At 40.4% G+C, this 18,227-nt stretch overlaps 1 protein-coding gene across 4 annotated transcripts in view; it reads right to left on the reverse strand.

Annotated features, from left to right (window-relative positions):
- pcsk5b (proprotein convertase subtilisin/kexin type 5b) overlaps nt 1–18,227 on the reverse strand; it is a 75,307-nt gene that overhangs the window by 54,617 nt on the left and 2,463 nt on the right. For all 4 annotated transcript variants that reach the window (XM_018668399.2, XM_018668398.2, XM_018668401.2 and 1 more), the window contains exons 2-5: nt 15,387–15,491; nt 6,508–6,660; nt 4,623–4,766; nt 3,341–3,417 (exon numbers count right to left, since the gene is read on the reverse strand). In XM_018668399.2, the coding sequence (XP_018523915.1) occupies nt 3,341–3,417; nt 4,623–4,766; nt 6,508–6,660; nt 15,387–15,491 (479 nt within the window). The remainder of the gene's footprint in view (nt 1–3,340; nt 3,418–4,622; nt 4,767–6,507; nt 6,661–15,386; nt 15,492–18,227) is intronic.

The raw sequence follows: 18,227 nt of genomic DNA on the forward strand, positions 1-18,227 counted from the left end.
ACAAACACACGCAAACAGAGGCACAGTTTGGGCTGTGTTTGTAATCTGAGTGCAGCATGCGAGTACTGTGCTCCCCAAGCACACACAGACAAAAACACACACAAAAACAGTGATAGCTGAAACAATGTCCAACATCAATGGTAAGTTGGACTACTCAAACTACTTTAACAACTAATCACACACACACACACACACACACACACACACACACACACACACACAACAGGGTAACATTCCACCAGTAACTACAGTGGTGACAATCGGCCTGGGGTCAGCAACCAGCGTAAACAAACATAAGTATGTTTGCGTCCTCCGCCTCCTCAAAAACACCACTTTCTGGAACGGCACAAACACACTCACACACAGACACGCACCTCCTGCAGAGAACATCTGCATCACAACACCCCCCGGAAACAGCTCTGACCGCTGCCATGGTAACCCAGCATCTAGCTATCGAAACCCCCGGGGAAGACACAGGGAAGTTTTTAAGTCCAGGGAAGCACTCAGACAGTGGAAAATCCATTTCACACTAACCTGATGATTTCAGGTCAATTTATTTATTTAACAATATGATCAAAGAAAACATATCAAGGCATCGCTTGGCCAAGGTGTTTACGCACTATCCGTGACTGGTAACGTCATCAAAAACGGTCATCCTCCTCATCTCTTTCTAGTACTATTTACTAAGTAGGAATTCTATGCCTCTCACTTAACTCCGCTGCTGCTCTTCTAATCTTCTCACAGTAAGAAAATGAATAAGTGTATTTCCCAAATGACAAACTGTTCCTTTAAGACAATTCCTTATTTCACAGATCTCAGACACACACGTTTTAAACTGAAAACACTACAATGAACTTTAGATTTATGTTAAATTCACTTCTAGTTAAGATATTAGACACATAGACACCATTTGTACAGAGAGTTGGAGTGACCTCTCAAGTTTACAGAAAAGTTAACACAAACGAAACTGTGTTAAAGTATAACATATTAAAAGGCTGCAAATCAGTGATAGGCCCCTTTATCACAGTTAATGAGCCAAACTGCTGGCTCCCCCTTTTAAAATGCTTCAACAGTCTTCGCTCAGTTCACTTCACTCCACTAATCCATAAAATCGTCTGTCTGGCTGTCTTTCCACTCTTTGTGTTAGTCTGTATTTTCCATTTTCTACACATCTGTGTCACAGTCTCTCAGGGATCTCTCTGTGCTTCAGCCAGAACCATATAATGTTTGTGCAATAGATAATAGCCAGTGGGAACAATACACACTCACACACAGTAATTATTCAAATTCAAACGCAGATACTTTTGAACTTTCTGAAACTTTCAAAAGAATACAACCACATCAACTCACATCTGACTCTTTGTGGTCCACATTTAATTTTTTTATAGCCCTGCATATTTTGCCCCTGCTTCAAAAAGCAAAGTAAAAATCTTGAATTTTTTGTTTCTTTGCAGAATACTATAGATTACTATAGAAATACTACAGGTTTTTAAAATCCAATTTACGTTTAGTTTTACACAGTTTTCCCTGTGTGTCTGGTAGTTTGTTTGTTTGTTTGTTTGTTTGGAAAAAAAATCTGTATTTCCTGCACAGGTTTTAATGTGGCGGGCCACTCGGGAACATTTATAGCTGCCCAGATCTATTTGTAGAAAATTACAGTTAAGTTTTCTCAAAGTCACTTTGTGTTTCACAGTGGTAACAGTGACAGTTAAGAGAAGGTTAGAGCGAACATTTAATTTGCAAGAAGATGAAGAGCTTTGTCTATTTTTTATCCCTAGTTTCATAGGACACACACAAACAAACATATGCACACAAATACACACAGCAGATAGAGAAACACAAACACTGTACAACAAAATTGTCAAAAAGTTCTATTACTCCTTTTTAACAAAAATACTCCTGACTCAGACGTTACAAGAATTTCGAGTTTTTGTCATATTTCCCTTTTAGATCTCAGTTGGATAGGGTGGATTATTAGCAGTCAGATACTTCACCTCAGTGAGGTACTTCACTCGATAAAGCAATAGATGCTGATTCATCCAAATGTGTCATTTCAGCGACCTGTGCTGGAAACTGATGCAATGATAAAGTAACTGCTTCTGTCCTTGTTCTTTCATTCAAGCACAGCTGGCAAACCCAACTGTACACATAAACAACCAAAGAAATCCCACAATTTGTTTTGTCATATTCTCCTTTTAGATCTCAGTAGGGTGGGGTGAACCATCAGCAGGCATAAGGAACTTCACTGGTAAAGCAAGAGATGCTGATTCATCCAAATGTGTCATTTCGGGGAACTGTACACAAGATTGATGCAGCGATACCATAACAGCTTTCCTCCTCCTTCTTTCATTCAAGCACAGCTGTTAGAGCCGGTTGTATACATAGACAACAACAGATTAAAATCCACGAGCATTACGTCATTCTTGTTGCCATACAACGCAACGTTTGACAACAATCTGCAGTCTGCCAGATGTAGTTCAATTTAGTGTTATTCCTCAGAAATCTGTGTGCATCTCACTTTCCAGGCATGATGACCAGTTTTAACTTGCCGACCACCTCACGCAAACCACATCTATTCTGCTCCTATGAGAGACATGACCGCCATGTTTTGATTAAGCTAATATGATCTCCAGTTTGTAATTCCCATAGGAGAATTTGTTATAAAAAGAACAAAAAGTCAAAAGAAGGCACACCAGATTTACATCCACACACATAACATCAGAGTCAACTATGAATTCAACCTTAAAAGGAAACCAGCTCATTAAGCTGCATCTGTAAGCCTCATGTCTCTTTAAGACAATGCATTACCAGCAGGGACTGAGCCACTGCCAAGGCACTTGGGCTGCTGCAGCCAAACACACACCAAAAATCACTCACAAGCCAAACTGGCACAAGACAAGTGCTTGGACAAGAGAGTCTCTTTTTTTTTCTCTTTTACACACACACACACACACATACACACACACGCACATGCACACGCACTCACTCTCACTCTCTCTCTCTCTCTCTCTCTCTCTCTCACACACACACACACACACACATAAACACACCAATTCTTCCAAACAGAAAAACCACAACCCACCCACAAATGTCACAATCAAATACACTAATGTAACTCATCGCACCCACAACAAGGTCAGGATTCAGCAAATACAAACATATTGAAGGACACAGCTTCTGGTAAAAATCAATCAGAAAAAAACGCAGAAAAGTATTAGGCTGACTCTTACACCTAAACACTAAAGCCTCATGCAAATTTTTACCTGGACCCTGCTGCAACCCGGTAAAATTAAATTTCTCTTTCTCATTAGCTCTGGAATAAGATTTTTTTTACTCTTACTTGTTCTCATTGGTCGCATCATATCGAGGCATGGGATCCATGTCGTTGCCGTTGACATCAAAGCTTGCTTGAGGGTCCTGGGGGAGACACGGAGGTCAAAACAAGTACATCAAACACCAAAATGACCTCTGTAATAATGATCAGGGGACAGACAACATCAGGTAAACAAGTAAATTCATTAGAAAAGTAGGTTCAACACTACCCACATGTGTGTGCATAATAGACTTGTAGAACGCCAAGAAGCTTCTCTAACCCAATCAAACAGTTCACATTAGCATCACTCACAACAGTTTTGTAAATCGAATGCAATCAGAGCTAACTCAATCTGCCACACCGCTCACCCTTCGGCATAAACAAATCCAGGCATTAAGAGTAGCTAATAGCAGCAGTGCAGGCGCTGTCAAACAGGGTGTGAATTGTTTTATCTGCACAGTTGATTGATGGCCTTACCTGCTGCCCAGGGCTACGATGTTACTCTAACTATCGGGCCTTGGTCTAAGGTAGACATACCTCGGCATGCACATAAAGTATGTAACCACAGACAAATAAACATGTACACACAGCATACCAGCACACCCACAGGTTTAAGGAAGCTTCCCTTCAAAATGTAATCCATGACATTGATTATATGATCCAAACTACAACCAGTATCACAACCTAGTTGATCATTTGACTTCTGCAACATGACTTTATTGCTTTCTGTAACATGACTGAGTTATTGCCTAAAATGGACCATAAACTTTGTTACACATAGTGTATTGTAATTATAATAATCTTTGATTTAAATTTGTCTTACAAACTAATTATCATTTCCCCCAAAAAGGATCATCACTGTTGGTATATTTTGTAATCAGACTACTGTAATCCTGATCCTGTTACACATGTGACTCGTTAATCCTGAATCAGGCACACTCAGTGCCACACACACAAATTCACACACTCATTCGCTCCAGCAGCTTGCATATAAATTCCTATACCTCCCCAAACTTCATGGAGATGCTTAAATAAAGAGCTACAACAAATGCAGCTATTTCAGTCATGTTGTCTTATAATAAATATTCTAGGATTTTGGATTATTGGTCAAAGGTATTTAATGAGGTCACCACAGGCTCTAGGAACTGTTTTCTGATGTTTCACACAGACAAAAAAATTACAATCCAAAATCAAATGGTTGATGAATACGCCAACACCCAACACACACGCACGCACGCACACACACACACACACACACACACACACAGCCACTCATAGCCGCCCTACACGCGCATACATACACACTCACGTAGTTCTGAAAGAGGTCTGGGTGGTTCCTCTCGATGCCATCATCTAATATGGTCACCACCACATCTTTTCCCGTGTAGCCCCTCTTCCAAGCCCCCATGATGTTCATGTCTGACTGGCAGTTATGGACGTCATCGTTACAGTGCTGGAGAGATGGAGGCGGGAGGTGAGGGGGGAGAAGAAGATAAAGAGTTTATGAGCATAACGTGATGATTTCCACTTAACTTAGAGCAAGCATGGGCATTAACATTTCTTATACAGAGGCGCAATCTCACATAAACAAGTCCAAACAAGTTAAGGTAAGCCCTGAGCCCATGAAAAAAAATTACTTCGAGCTTGATACATTATGTCTTGTTTCACTATTCAAACACAGTGATAAAAAAAAAAAAATACATCAAAATATGCGGTAACAGTGAAAAGAAACTCAAGGACAATGAAAACAAAACAAAAACACAATGAGGTCAGATCAGAGAGATGAAAGGTTTAACCCTCCTAGCTTTCTCATCTCAGGTTCATGAGCAATTAAGTGTAAATTCTTACTCAGCTGGCTCTCAAGCAGCAGCTCTCAGCACATAAGATAAGATAATCCTTTATTAGTCCCACAATGGAGAAATTTACATTGTTGCAGCAGCATAAGTGATTGAAAAGATAGAAAAAGACATAAGACATAAATACGAGTAAACATTTTTTACAACAATACAGTTATTGTCCTGCAGCTGATCTGTCTGGTTGCATTATCAGATGCCTGATTATAAGACTGATGTTGGCAATCAAACACTCTTCACTGCAGGTGTTATTCAAGGGCAATAGATGTGCCATAAGCTGTTATTTGTTTACATATCAAAGTGACATTTAGATATGTTATTGTCAACCTAAAATAAATTACTTCGCTCAGTTTGTTTCTTATTGGTGCTATTTTACTATAGACGCTGAGTTTTTTCACTTACAATTTGTATTCAGTGTCATTTCAGTGTTAAAAACAAACTCATGTCTCCAAAAGGGGGAAGCCCTAAAGCCCCTAAATAAGTCTCTGCCTCTAATTTTAATTGGATACAAAATATGCAGCTGGACAAGCTGACAGAAATGTTCAGTATTTCAACAATAGGCTATGTCAGGTAACTTTATTAGAAATGACCGGAGGAAGCTTTTTCCCCCTATCTGAAAACACACACACACAGTGAGTTCAGAGAGTTCTGTCCTAAAGCTAGGAAAATATGTTTAAAACCTCGGGTCAAAGTATTAGGATTTATCTATACTAAGTTAACAATTGACAGAGCTGAGGACTCTCAACCACACATACACACGCGCACACAAATACATAACTAAAAGAGCAATGATCTCAGGGTGTATGCAAACACTTGTGATAAGCCTGGAAATCTCTGCAGTGTAAAGCACTGAGTGAAAGAGTGAGTGAGTGTGAGTGTGTGTGTGTGTGTGTGTACAGGCAAACCACAGCTTGTACACACCACCGATCTCCGAGAAACGATTTCGAAATGCAGGGAACACAGAGACGCATATATTTCTGCCTGTGTGGACAGTCCTCTGACAAAATACTTATGAATAAACACAGACGGTCTAATAATGCCCAAAATTTCAAAACTATGGTTTTTCTACTCTTTCATTCAGTAAAATACACACAAATCCCTCAGCGGCACTGACCCTGCAGTAATCAGGACTGTGGCATGACCTAAACTGACCTTTGACCCACAAACTGGATAGATGTGGGCAAAGAACAGCACGCAATCCTGTGAGAAGAACAGATGAGCACAGCATAGATCTGAAGTTGGTGGGGGCTTTATTTGTCTCCAAAGTTGTGATATTCTTGTGTTTGTGTAATAAACACACAAACGGAGAGGATGTCTAGTCAGAGTATACAATGTACTCACAATGTACCACATACTGCTCCACTTGGCATCATTATAGAATATGTTGTTCTGGAACGGGCTGCTGTGGGCGGAGCTTGACAGAGAAAGGGGTGGGGATTGTTTATAATCCCTCTTGATCCTCCTCTTCACCACCTGCTGCTGTATCCACTCCACCTGAAACACACAAACACAGAGATAGCAGAAACTGAGGAGGCATCAAACAATGGCACACAGTAGTAGAATTATTTCACAGATAGCACTATCAGTCAACAGAAGTAATTTATAGAGGCTGTATTTCTTTTCCTTTGTGTGTGTGTGAGAGTTCATCACATAAGGCAAAGATACAGACCATCTCCAGAGAACAGATATTGCTAGTATACTGTCGCGCTCGACCAACAAAGACAAAGAAAACATTAGAAAGCAGCGGAAGATAATTGAATTTTTGTTATGGGTGAACCATTAGCTTAGATGATATTTTTTTACTGTAGGAGGAGATGATGCTCATGAGAAATGTTTTTCATTTTGTAAAGGTGAAGTATATATATTTTTAACATTTTTTTAAAGGCGACAGTGCTCAGCTGTAAAGAGGTTTCAACCTTATAGATTCTCTGTACATAACTTTAACAGTGTTTTACATGTGGTTTCTCCATTAAAATGTGGTGTAAGGTGAACAAATGATAACTACCTAATAAAAAAAAAACAGAAATTACAGCACATAAAGTACATGTGGACGTACACGTTCAAGAAGCAACAGCAGAATCTTGATATGTCATTTCTAAGGTATCTTTTTAGCCATCCAAAAGTTACATTTAATGCATTTTGGTGTTACTCTACAAGAGTTTTGCAGTGGACTCATTTCTCCCTGTCTGCAAAATGGACACTAACACACACACACATATGCACAGAAGACATAAATGTCTCTCAGGTAACATCAATCTCTCAAATGTTATGGGCTTGCTTCAAGGCGCAAGGCATTCCTTGGCAGGAATCTCGCTCCACTTTCGGACGGAATTTTCCGATTTCAAAATCAGCATTGTTGGATCTGAACAAGATGGCTAGACCCACGTGCTTGGCCCTGGTCACGTCTTTTTAAAACCCTGAAATCTTGTGTTTAGTCTAGCTGAAGTCCTGCAGGCTTCATCTGTCTAAAAAAGACTGCATGAGAAGTTAACATGTACCAGCAATGACGATGACACAAAACTAAAATATGAGCAGGCATAAGACTGGCACAGCATGTAGGGGGAGCATGTGTAGCACTGTATAAGCCTGGAATGTAAACATTTCTGTAATAAATCATTCAGGGATTCTGCGGACTAAAGTTTGCACATGATTGCATGACAGTTCACAGTTTAAGACTGCATTAGAATTTTATTCATTGACTTTAGGGATACTGAATGTTCAGATGAAATGTTGTGGAGCTACTGCTTATTTATGCAGTATTTTCAAAGTGTGCACTCTGCCTGAAATGATCGCCTTACCATCTACTGTGAACATAAAGCATCTAGATGTACGCATGATGTACACACAAAGAAACTCCACTCATAAAAGATAATCAATAGAATAATTTTCACACTTCAAAAGAGTTTTTGTTTTGTTGCTCAGTTTTGCCAGAAATCCGAGGCTTTAGTGAACAATGTCCGACTGCAAAGACCGAGCACTTTTTCACATCAATACAGCTCCAGCAGACAGAGGAGAGGAGAAGAGAAGAGAGAAAAAAGAGAATAGAATAGCTGACATAATGACTGCAGAGTGATTATCTGGTCTCATGCACTGAAACAATCTGCCAGGCTCTCTGGAGAGTTGGAGAGTGAGGCAACAAGACAAGATAAGACGAGAGAAGGAGAGGCGATAAAGAGCTGAAGAGAACGAGTCCCAAGAGAGTCAATAAAAAAAGACTGAGCTGGAAGGGGAGGGAAGTGAAAACAAATAGCAAGAGAGACCAAAAGACAAGTGAAGGGAGGATAATTGATTTTATAAATATCACTGATGTAATAACTCAAATATGTAGCTCCTTATAGATCACGAAGTAGGGAGAGAAAGAATTTCTGTAGGTGACGTAATTTAATAACCCAAGTGTGTAGACCTCCCCTTTAAGAGAGCAAGATAGGGGAGAAACCGAAATGGCAAACCGGGGCACAGAAAGAGAGTTATATAGAGTAAAAAACCCAGTGAGATATTTTGTTTTAGCCTGATGCTCCTCCGTCTGCCGAGGTCTCAGCTCATTTCACCCCAAGTTTTGTCAGGACCATCAGCTTCAAAGCAACCCTTTACACACACCATTAGCCTCAAAACAACACTGTCATCAGGAATTGCTCATGAATGTGTCTGCGCAAAACCACTGGTGTATCATTACAATTTGCATATATTAGCATAGCATCAACCACAATCTTTGATCAGCAGTGTAACTCTCAACTGCTCTTGTCCGTAGCTTGGTGATTCCAGGGAGGTCTGACGATGAATGCATCAGTGCCTCTCGTGTCGCCAACAACCCTCTCGGACTGCAATTCCTCTACAGACTGACGAAACAGAGCAAAAACCGTACAGATGGCAAAAAAGAAATGATTCTGCTGAAGCTGGATCCTAATTAGTGAGTGTTTCACATCAGATATCTCTGACCAGATCCAATGCTGATGCTGAAGTGACCTAATGAGCAAGGACATCAACCAAAGCACCCAAAGTCTCACATATCCATATGCTGGCAAGCATCCACCCTACTGAAGTGTCTTTAAGCAAGACACGGAATCCCCACCATCTCATCTTGGTGCCGCTCTGTACAGGATTAAGTCCTCTAACTATCTGAAGGAGGAGGTAGAGTCATTGAAGTATCAGGTATTATATCCACATATCCTATTTAGTGACTGGATGTACTCTACTTAAAAGAAAACATATTTTATCGCTTTTAAGAAGCAGCAGCACTTTTTCAAAGATGAACCATTCAACTAAAATTTTGGGGTTTTTTTTTCACATTTTTCATCTGATTAGTTTCAAAGGTCTATGGATGAAAATGTTTCTGAATTTCATTATAGAAAAGGAAAGCATAGATGAAAAAGTTGGATATTAAATTTGTTAAGCAGAAATATGTGTTCTCAGTCTACATAGTAGTTTGAAACGGATTCAGGAGCTCTGCAGCAGTAAACACTGCACACATGATCATTAATGTTCTCATTTTCACACCTCTCATTCTCACAACTGCACATTATCTATTTAAGAAGCCTAAGAAGAGAGAAATGACTTCTGAAGCCAGAGGAAAATTACTCAAGCAAACTGTGACCGACAATATCAATATAAGTACAGAGGCAGAGGAAAAGTAAATAAGTCCAGAGGTCTCAGTGGGACTGTGGGGAATGTTGACATTAATATTGTGATATCTAAACAACGTTGCTGGTGTTTATATACATAAACAACTCTGACTTTACTCTCAGAAGGGCTGATAATTTACTTCTATTGGTTTTTCTAGCCACATAGAGCATTTCTACCAAAGTTTCATGATTATACAGGCCATTTTTAACATGCAGATACAAACCTGAAGCATCTGCAAACTGAGAAAGAGTATATCCACTATAACAGAACAATGGATATACTGTGCTTGCATTTTACCACTGAATGCTTAATCTCTGCCACTATTAGTCTAAAAAAATCTATTTCTTCTTGCCTTTAAAGTGGTTTCCTACCTTTTATCTCCACACTGCCACTGCTTACACAGGTGGCTTTGCATTTCTTTGCTTGGATTTACTTTTAAAAATACACTTTTGTCTTGTTTTTGCAGGATGACCCGAGGCAGATAAATGGTATTCACCAGTTTTTCTAAAGCTATCAAGAGCAATGCCATCCTTTGTTGTCCCTGCTAAAAATCACTCACTGATAGCAGCCTGCAGTTATCCACATCAATTGTGTCACGTTTGCCAATCCCTATCCACACAAAGATAATATTGCCCTCTATTATTGCCTCTAAAACTTGCCCATGTATCACCGCCTTTGTGTCTGTGCCAATTCGCTGGCAGGCTCTGAGGCATGACGATTGGATGTGCTCCATTCTTTTAGCTCCAGCTTGGTGGAGCAGAGGAATGATCTGCTAGCACCTGTACCTCTCTGTCACCCTCCTTTTTTCCCTTCACTCACACTCCAACTCCCTCTCCTATCTCACTGTTCTACTTTTCCCATCTCTCTCTCTCATCTGCCTCTCCTTCGCTGCATTTCAGGTTTTTCCGCAGATGCCCATTTCTCTCCGAGATTGCCTGTGTTTCGCTCTCATTCCCTCTCCAACCCCCTTCCTCCCTCCCTCTCTCTCTCATTCGCTCTCTGTGTAAGGGTTTGCAGGTGGCTCTTGCTGGCTGGGTCAGTAACCAGGGAAAACTGGGGAAGAGTTCACTTCAATAGAACAAATGGGAACAAATTGATCCACTTTCACTGGTGTTTTTGAGACGGCGTTTGAATTGCAGGCAAAAGAACTGACGGCTGGGGGTTTTAAAAAAGGTCAAAGGCTAGTGTAGCAGAACACCCATAACAACCTTTGGACTGACATGAGGAGCCAGTTTTCGCTGCTCTCTTAAGTGCAATTCAGAGCCTCAGCCCAAACACAGCACACAGTTGCGCGTCTTTTCACAGACGGTTTGAGCCCCGCGGTGCTGTGCTGGCCAGCTGTAGGTGCTCGTCTCAGGACGTCAACTCTTAATGGTTCATCTGTTAAACAAATTAAAGGCAAAAACTAATTCAGGAGTCTATGGCAGAATGTCATACCAGTATCCTGGTTTTACAGAAATCTGTGCCTGGGACTATGTGGAGTCTCATAATACCTGTGTGTATGCGTATTACCCCTAAGGTCCTGACAGGTACACAAGCTCCATCTGTGTTGTCTCCTTGACACTGTGAGCGTCCTTGTCTTCCACACATGTTCATAGATACAGTTTAACAGCTCTAAAGGCAGTTAGACAATGAAAAAAATTCTATGAGCTATAGTGGAAAAATATTGAGCAGGCTTCGAGAGTTTTAACTGTTTAATAATTGGATTTGAGGTAGTTTTACTATGTGGTAAAACATTTTCCGTATGTGGCATGACTTCTAGAAACCTGCAACTCATAAATATCACAAAACACTGAAATTTCATTTTGTCATCACAGCCATTTTGCATTTCAGAGTATCCCGGTGAGGATTCAGCTGCAGACCACACCTGGCTCTCAGTTTTCCTGCACATGTGTGGATAAATGACTTCAAGTAAACAAGCGTCTCGCTAAGTGAAACCGGCTGGAAACACCATGCTCCTGCAACAGAACACTATGGACACACAACCGCTGAGGAGTTCAGCAGTTGTTTCTCTCTACTAATCTCTGCGCAGACTTCAAAAGGACATTATAAAAGGAGAAACAGCCACCGTAGTACTCTAATTGTTGTTTACAGTAAACTTGAAATGGCTGGAAATAGATTTCAAACAAAGCAGACTAAGTACACTTGAACTCATGTCATACCAAAAACTAATAACAGTGTAGGGATACAATGAAAAAGTCTGTGGCTGTCCAAACGCTCTTGGAACTCCCAGTATGAATGAGTCATGGGTGTACGTCAGCATAGCTGTGCAAGGTGCAAGCTGAGGGCTGCTTAAGACACAAAGAGAAGGTCTCCTTACTGAATGGTTTGTGTATCTGCTGATTAGTGCCACAAGCTATTTCATCACTTTGCCTTTTTCAGATTGAAATACACAGAGAGAAAATTGAACATGAACTTCTAAATGTCAATTTAAGTTGTGGCTATCTTTTCAGTTCTGTTGTTGTGATGTTGCATTGCCTAAAGAGCACAAACATTCGTCCTGTAATTTCTTGTTGATGGAATGTGAAGACGGATGAGAAATGAGAAATTAGAAAGTGATGTGACGTCCAGCTATCAAGGTGAAGACACGTGTGCTCTCCAAGCCAATGGCGTTGACAGAGTCATTTACCAGTCTGGAAAAATAAGTGGTCTTTGACCTAAGAGGCAAGTGACACTGCAGTTAGGCGGATGCCATAAAGCAGTAATCTGTGCTGTGCTGTATCACCATGGTAACATGCGTGCCAATGAGTACTGTGGATGGCAGGGTGCGCCTTTCATGGCACCGCTACACCCATCTGACTCACTCACACACAAACACACACGGCTGTCATTATTACAGACCTGATTGCAAAACATCATTAACAGTATGCCAGACTACACAGGTGCCAAACTAGCCATCATGTTGATCCCAGACCCACAGACAGGTCTGCAGATTACACTGAAGGGATAGCAACTCGGGGGTGGGCGACACTGACAGCTCCATTCCTCTCCACTCCGCTTTTCCTTTATTTGGTTTCTCTAAACCATCTTTTCCCTCTTCCCTTCCCTCTTCAGCTCCTCTTCACTCCTCTTCTGTTGTAATAGCTCCTTTTCCCTTTTCTCTCATTTAACCTCTCCTCTCTGATCTAGTCTTTTAAAATCTCAGTCTCTCAGCCAGCTGGCATCAGGACGCAAACCTTCCACCACCATGGCACAGTGTCAGGCCCGAGAGAGAGCAAGAGAACCAAAGACAGAGGGAGAGAGATGAGCATGCTGAAAGCAACAGCGAGAGAAGGAGAGGGAGTCCAAGGAAGAGATAAGAAAAGGGATGACAGGTAAGGACAGCTGGTGGACAAAACAAGCTGAGTGGACCAAAAAAAGTACAGAAAGGAAAGAAAGCTGAAAAGAGCAATGAGCTAGAGGACAACGGGATAAGTGGATGACAGAGGGTGACAGGCACTGCCTTATCATTTCTCTGGTGTACTCACTCTTTCTGTTCTCTTCCTCCTTTTTCGTCCATTCTTTACATAATCTTACACAGATGCATTATTATCATTTCTCGGCAGTCAGCACGCACTCATGTGCGTGCACAAATATGAACAACTTATATGCACTTGGATCCACTATTCAAAACACACACACACAAAGCCATTGCTGCTGGATGAAAACTCCAAAAAGTCAGCATTTTTCAAAACTGACATAAATGGGATATTTTAAGTTCCACTGTAATGGATCTAGAGAGTTTTGTCATGTTTTCTCAGGATCGAGTCCCATCCTGTTTGATAAAGTTAGCCACTTCATCAAACAGGCAGACATTAGCAAGTAAACTTTGTGTCAGATACAAATAGCCTATGACAAAAAAATACTGGGAGCATTGGGTTTTCACATTCTCAAGAATTAGACATTTCTTGTCCTTGAAAACCATCTGAAGCTATCTACTTCAGCACCAGATACACATAAATATACATAAGTACACAAGCCCCAAGTTTGATTTAGCAATTCGTCCTGTGTATTTTGATGAAGTTCTGAGCGGTGTGGTTCAGGACTAATTAATAATGTAGCCAGGGTTTAATAACCTGGTGCAGTGATGAGAGGACAGGACAAAAGTAAGAGTTTACTTTAGGTCACACCCTTGTTTGAAGGGCCAGTTCACCCAAACCACAAGAAAAAAACATATTGCTCAGTTTACGTTAAGATGCTTTACAAGCCTGTATTTTATATCTAAGCAGGCAATCCTGACCTTGATGAAGTAGAAACTGAACTTGTGTTTCTGGAACAGGGCTCTTCTGTGCACCACATTCTTAAAACTGAAAATCTAGGATTTCCCTGCATTTTGATTTAACAGATCCAATAAACTGGCTCTTCCTCTGTTATAGGGACACCAACCTGTCCACCACGTGGCCTTGTGTACCCCACATCTCTCTGGTAGGGTGAAGGCAGTCAGGAAGACCCACTGAATTAACTTGTTCAAGATATCTAGACCTTGAACATATTTAACATAAACATTGATGAAACAAAACAAATCTCTAATTACTTTGATAAAATTCAGTTTTCTATTATGCCCACTGACCAATGATGATGTGTCCCTTTTTAAAGTGAGCCTGGCATAATGTCAAACCAGCAAATAAATGGCAAATCCCATAGTATTTTGTTTGTTTTATGCAACTCTTTCTGATTGTGGGGTGTAATGAATCTGGTATTTGGAAGCTGTTGGCAGAGCCTTTGAGTTTATTCAAGGGGAATATTATATATATAATGTTAAGCCCGCTCTAAACCTATCCATCACACCTAAGGTTGCTGGGTTTTGAAATAGAAAAGTAGCAAAACAGGCCTCATTTATCATTCACTCTTGATCTGTCATGGCTGTGATCAATAAAGCAAGAGATATCAGGAAAACTGGAATTTTCTAGGAATGTAATAGTATAAACACTGTGTCCCATCTGTGTGCAGGTCCTGTCTGCAACAACAAGGACATGAAGGCAGAGTTATTGGAGTTGGAGGGTAAAGTGAATTTCACACATTGTCACACAGGCCTGTGGGTTGTATACAGTAGTGACCTGACTGTAAAACTAGGACATCAGCACAGAATTTTGGAAATGAGTTACTATCAGCAGTCAGCCACTGCTCTATTTATTGTCACAAGTATTTTCCTACTATTTTTGTACTGAAAGACAAATCAAACTGGGAATTTAAATTAGAAACAAATGTACGATTACTTAAAAGTAACAGGCTGCAAAACATCTTTTAAACTATCTTCAGGCTTGAAATACATTTTTGACCTCAGAAATACTATTTTCAAAAAAGCAAGTCCGTAGATGTTGAGTTAAGATTATTTTATCAGTGGTTTCAGCAAAACTTCGTGAAATTCATCAGTAGATGTAGTCTGCTATTATCAGATTACATGATAACAGGTAATCACACAAGTTCCATACTTAGGTCACAAGGTGACGACTGAGTCACCACCATAACAACTAAGCAAACTTCATCCACTGCCATAATGTCTCAAGGAAAAGCTTGAGTTAAAATTATGTTGTTAAACTAACTTGAATACAATTTAAATGCACAGAAAACGCATATTCGGTCAACTATTGTGATTGTAAACCTGTAAATTCAAGGCTTACCTTGGGCTCCATGGAGATGAAACTATGGCGTCCACGGCTGGACAAAGTCGACCGCTTGATGGTCCGACTATGGAAGAAGTGATAGTGGTCTTTGAGATCCCCAATCTGCAAAAGACATATACAGACTTGAAAAACATGCATCTGTTCATTCCATAACCCTTTCTACAACCTCACCAGCCACCATTAGTGTAACTACAAAAATACTATTTTTTTTCTGCAAAAACATGCTGTAATCACATCATACATACACGTGACATTAGAGTTGAAACAGACATTATTTCATACACTCAACCCCTGTGAGTGACAACCACTACAGCTTAAGTACTCAAAAAGTACTTTTTGAGAAGTTCCTTCTCTTAAAAGTAGTAAGGTGTTTATTCTCTCTATGTTATTTATTATGTTAATGTGAATGTTTTTTCTATGGATAAAACATAATGTTCTGTTGAGCTTTTAAAAACCGTCAGAGAATAGACAAAGGGACATAGACTAAAAGGGCAGACAAGTCAAATAAAAACAGACAAAGAGAAACAAAAAGACAAAAAGAGACACAGACTGAACATCAGACAAATGTACAGACACACACAAACTGACAAAGACCTTGAATGACAGAGAGCTGAGCAAGCCAGATGATCCGCAGACAGACAATGATAGACAGACGGCAAGCTGCTGGACGGTGATTAGTTTTAATAATTGATAAAGACCATACAATCCCTCAGATGATCAAACTGTCATGGCTGCCAAGGGTCCTGTGGTGCGTCACTGATCCATGGCTGAGCTCCACCACTACAGAGCCCATTAGATCAGCTTTCAGCTCAGTGCTCACGCACATACACATACACACATTCTCCAACTTAACAGACTGATAAAATGTGAAACAACAAATTGCCAATAGGCCTAGCAGGAGCACCTTTCAGCAAAGATCAAACATTAGCTAAACACGCAGCACATATCAAAGGTCTTGGGTAATCAGATTATAAAGCATATTATTACAGCAACATATTAACAAAATGTGCTTCCATAATGGGCGGCTACCATTATGGATGTTTCTCATAGTGTAAACAGGTCTGAACATATCATGCTTCCACTGTCTATTTAATCTTCCCAACATCTGCACTGCCATTAGCAGGCCACCCTTCCCTCTAGGAGTGTCTGCAAATAGGGAGCTACCTCAAGTCCAGGTTTAAACTACTGCTGCACTTCTCTGAACTCAGTTTACAGACTTCAAAAATGGTCCATTTCTTACGATTTCAGTGTGACATTTTTATCATTTTTACCATTTATCACTGCTTCAACACCTCCGCAGGCTGTACTACATCTGACAGACGATGTGCAACTTCATCTATTTTTATCCTTAATTCAAGTACAAATACAGTTTAAGTTGTCACCGCTGTAGTTATGACAACATGTGTTTAGATGGACAGGGGTTATATAGTCAACCGAACTTTCATTCTGATGCAATAACCCACATAGTGAATCACAGCTTCAGCATAACCTTTTGTTGCTGGGAATTATGTTGTAACAAATTTGTGAAGCGAAACCACTTGCACTTGCAGTGATTCATGGTGTCTTGCTTCACAGATTTTTCCCTGGATGCATTAAGTCATATGATACAATATCCTAGCATGACTGCCAAAAGATGATACAATTTTTGCGTGTGGCATGGCTGGATCCGATTACCAAACTACACGTTCAAGTTTGGCCTGAACAAGTGTGGTTCAGAGTTGTGGTCTATGTCCAAATTAAACAACAGGACAAAGACACGCATGACACAAGAGGATGAGACATCACTCACACTGTGGAGTTCTGTCACTGTGAAAAACAAAATCAGTTTTTTCTAACTCCTTATATCGTACAGATGCTGGAATCTTACAGCTACATAATTGAAATGACATCAAGGATGATACTGATAAAATATTCATTTCCCTTATTTGTAGCTGCATGCAAATGTGGATAGATGGAGGCAAGGTGTTGAGTGAGTTTTTCTTTACTCTGTTCTACAACGCTCAGCAGTGTCACACCACAGAGTAATCTCCACTAACTTTCATCACCATCCTTCTAACCTTTACTCCAACTGGTCAAGAATTAAAATCAACAAACCAAAAAGTATAATTAATTTGTGATTATGGGTCATCACAGACACTGGATGATTAGTTTGTATAAAAATGATCGGTATGAATGAGGCATTTGCGAAAACACAGATAAATGTTACTCTTGACACTGGACTCTTGTATAGCAAACTGTCCAACAGCAACACCCTGTTGGCCTGATTACCGCAGGAATTGGTGTAGCATCAGTACAACCTGTACAAATAATCTCATAACTTGGTATTGACGCAACCACCTCCTGCCCATGTCTGGCTTCAGATCATCACGCTCCCTCTCAATGGCTCCAAGTCCTCTCCCATCTCTTCAAAACACCAGCTTGAACAGATAGCCACGTCTGGGGCCTTGTCAGCTGATTTAGACTCAATTTGGGCCAGTATCTTAGTCTGGGAAGGGGGCTCCATGGTTAAGAGGATTACCCAGAATTCCCCAACGAGGTGCTCTCTCACTCCATGCCAACTCTTTTCATCCATCCGTCCATCTATCGTCCCTTCTTTTACTCCCTCCTCCTTCCATCTCTCAGTGTGTGGTTATCTTTGTCTGTTCTCCTCTTTCCACCCTTGTCAAGAAGACTATATTGTCCCTCTGTCACATGTTTTCCCTACCCATCCCCCTTCTCTCTCTTTAACTACTTTGCTTCCCTTCACAACTTAAAACCTCTTCTCACTTAGCAGTCATATCCCCAAATCGTTTATCACAAACAGTCTGATCCTTATGAATAGTCCAAGCACGTTTAATT

The sequence above is a fragment of the Lates calcarifer genome, linkage group LG13 (assembly GCF_001640805.2).
Source record: "Lates calcarifer isolate ASB-BC8 linkage group LG13, TLL_Latcal_v3, whole genome shotgun sequence".
Taxonomy (NCBI): Eukaryota; Metazoa; Chordata; class Actinopteri; family Centropomidae; genus Lates; species Lates calcarifer.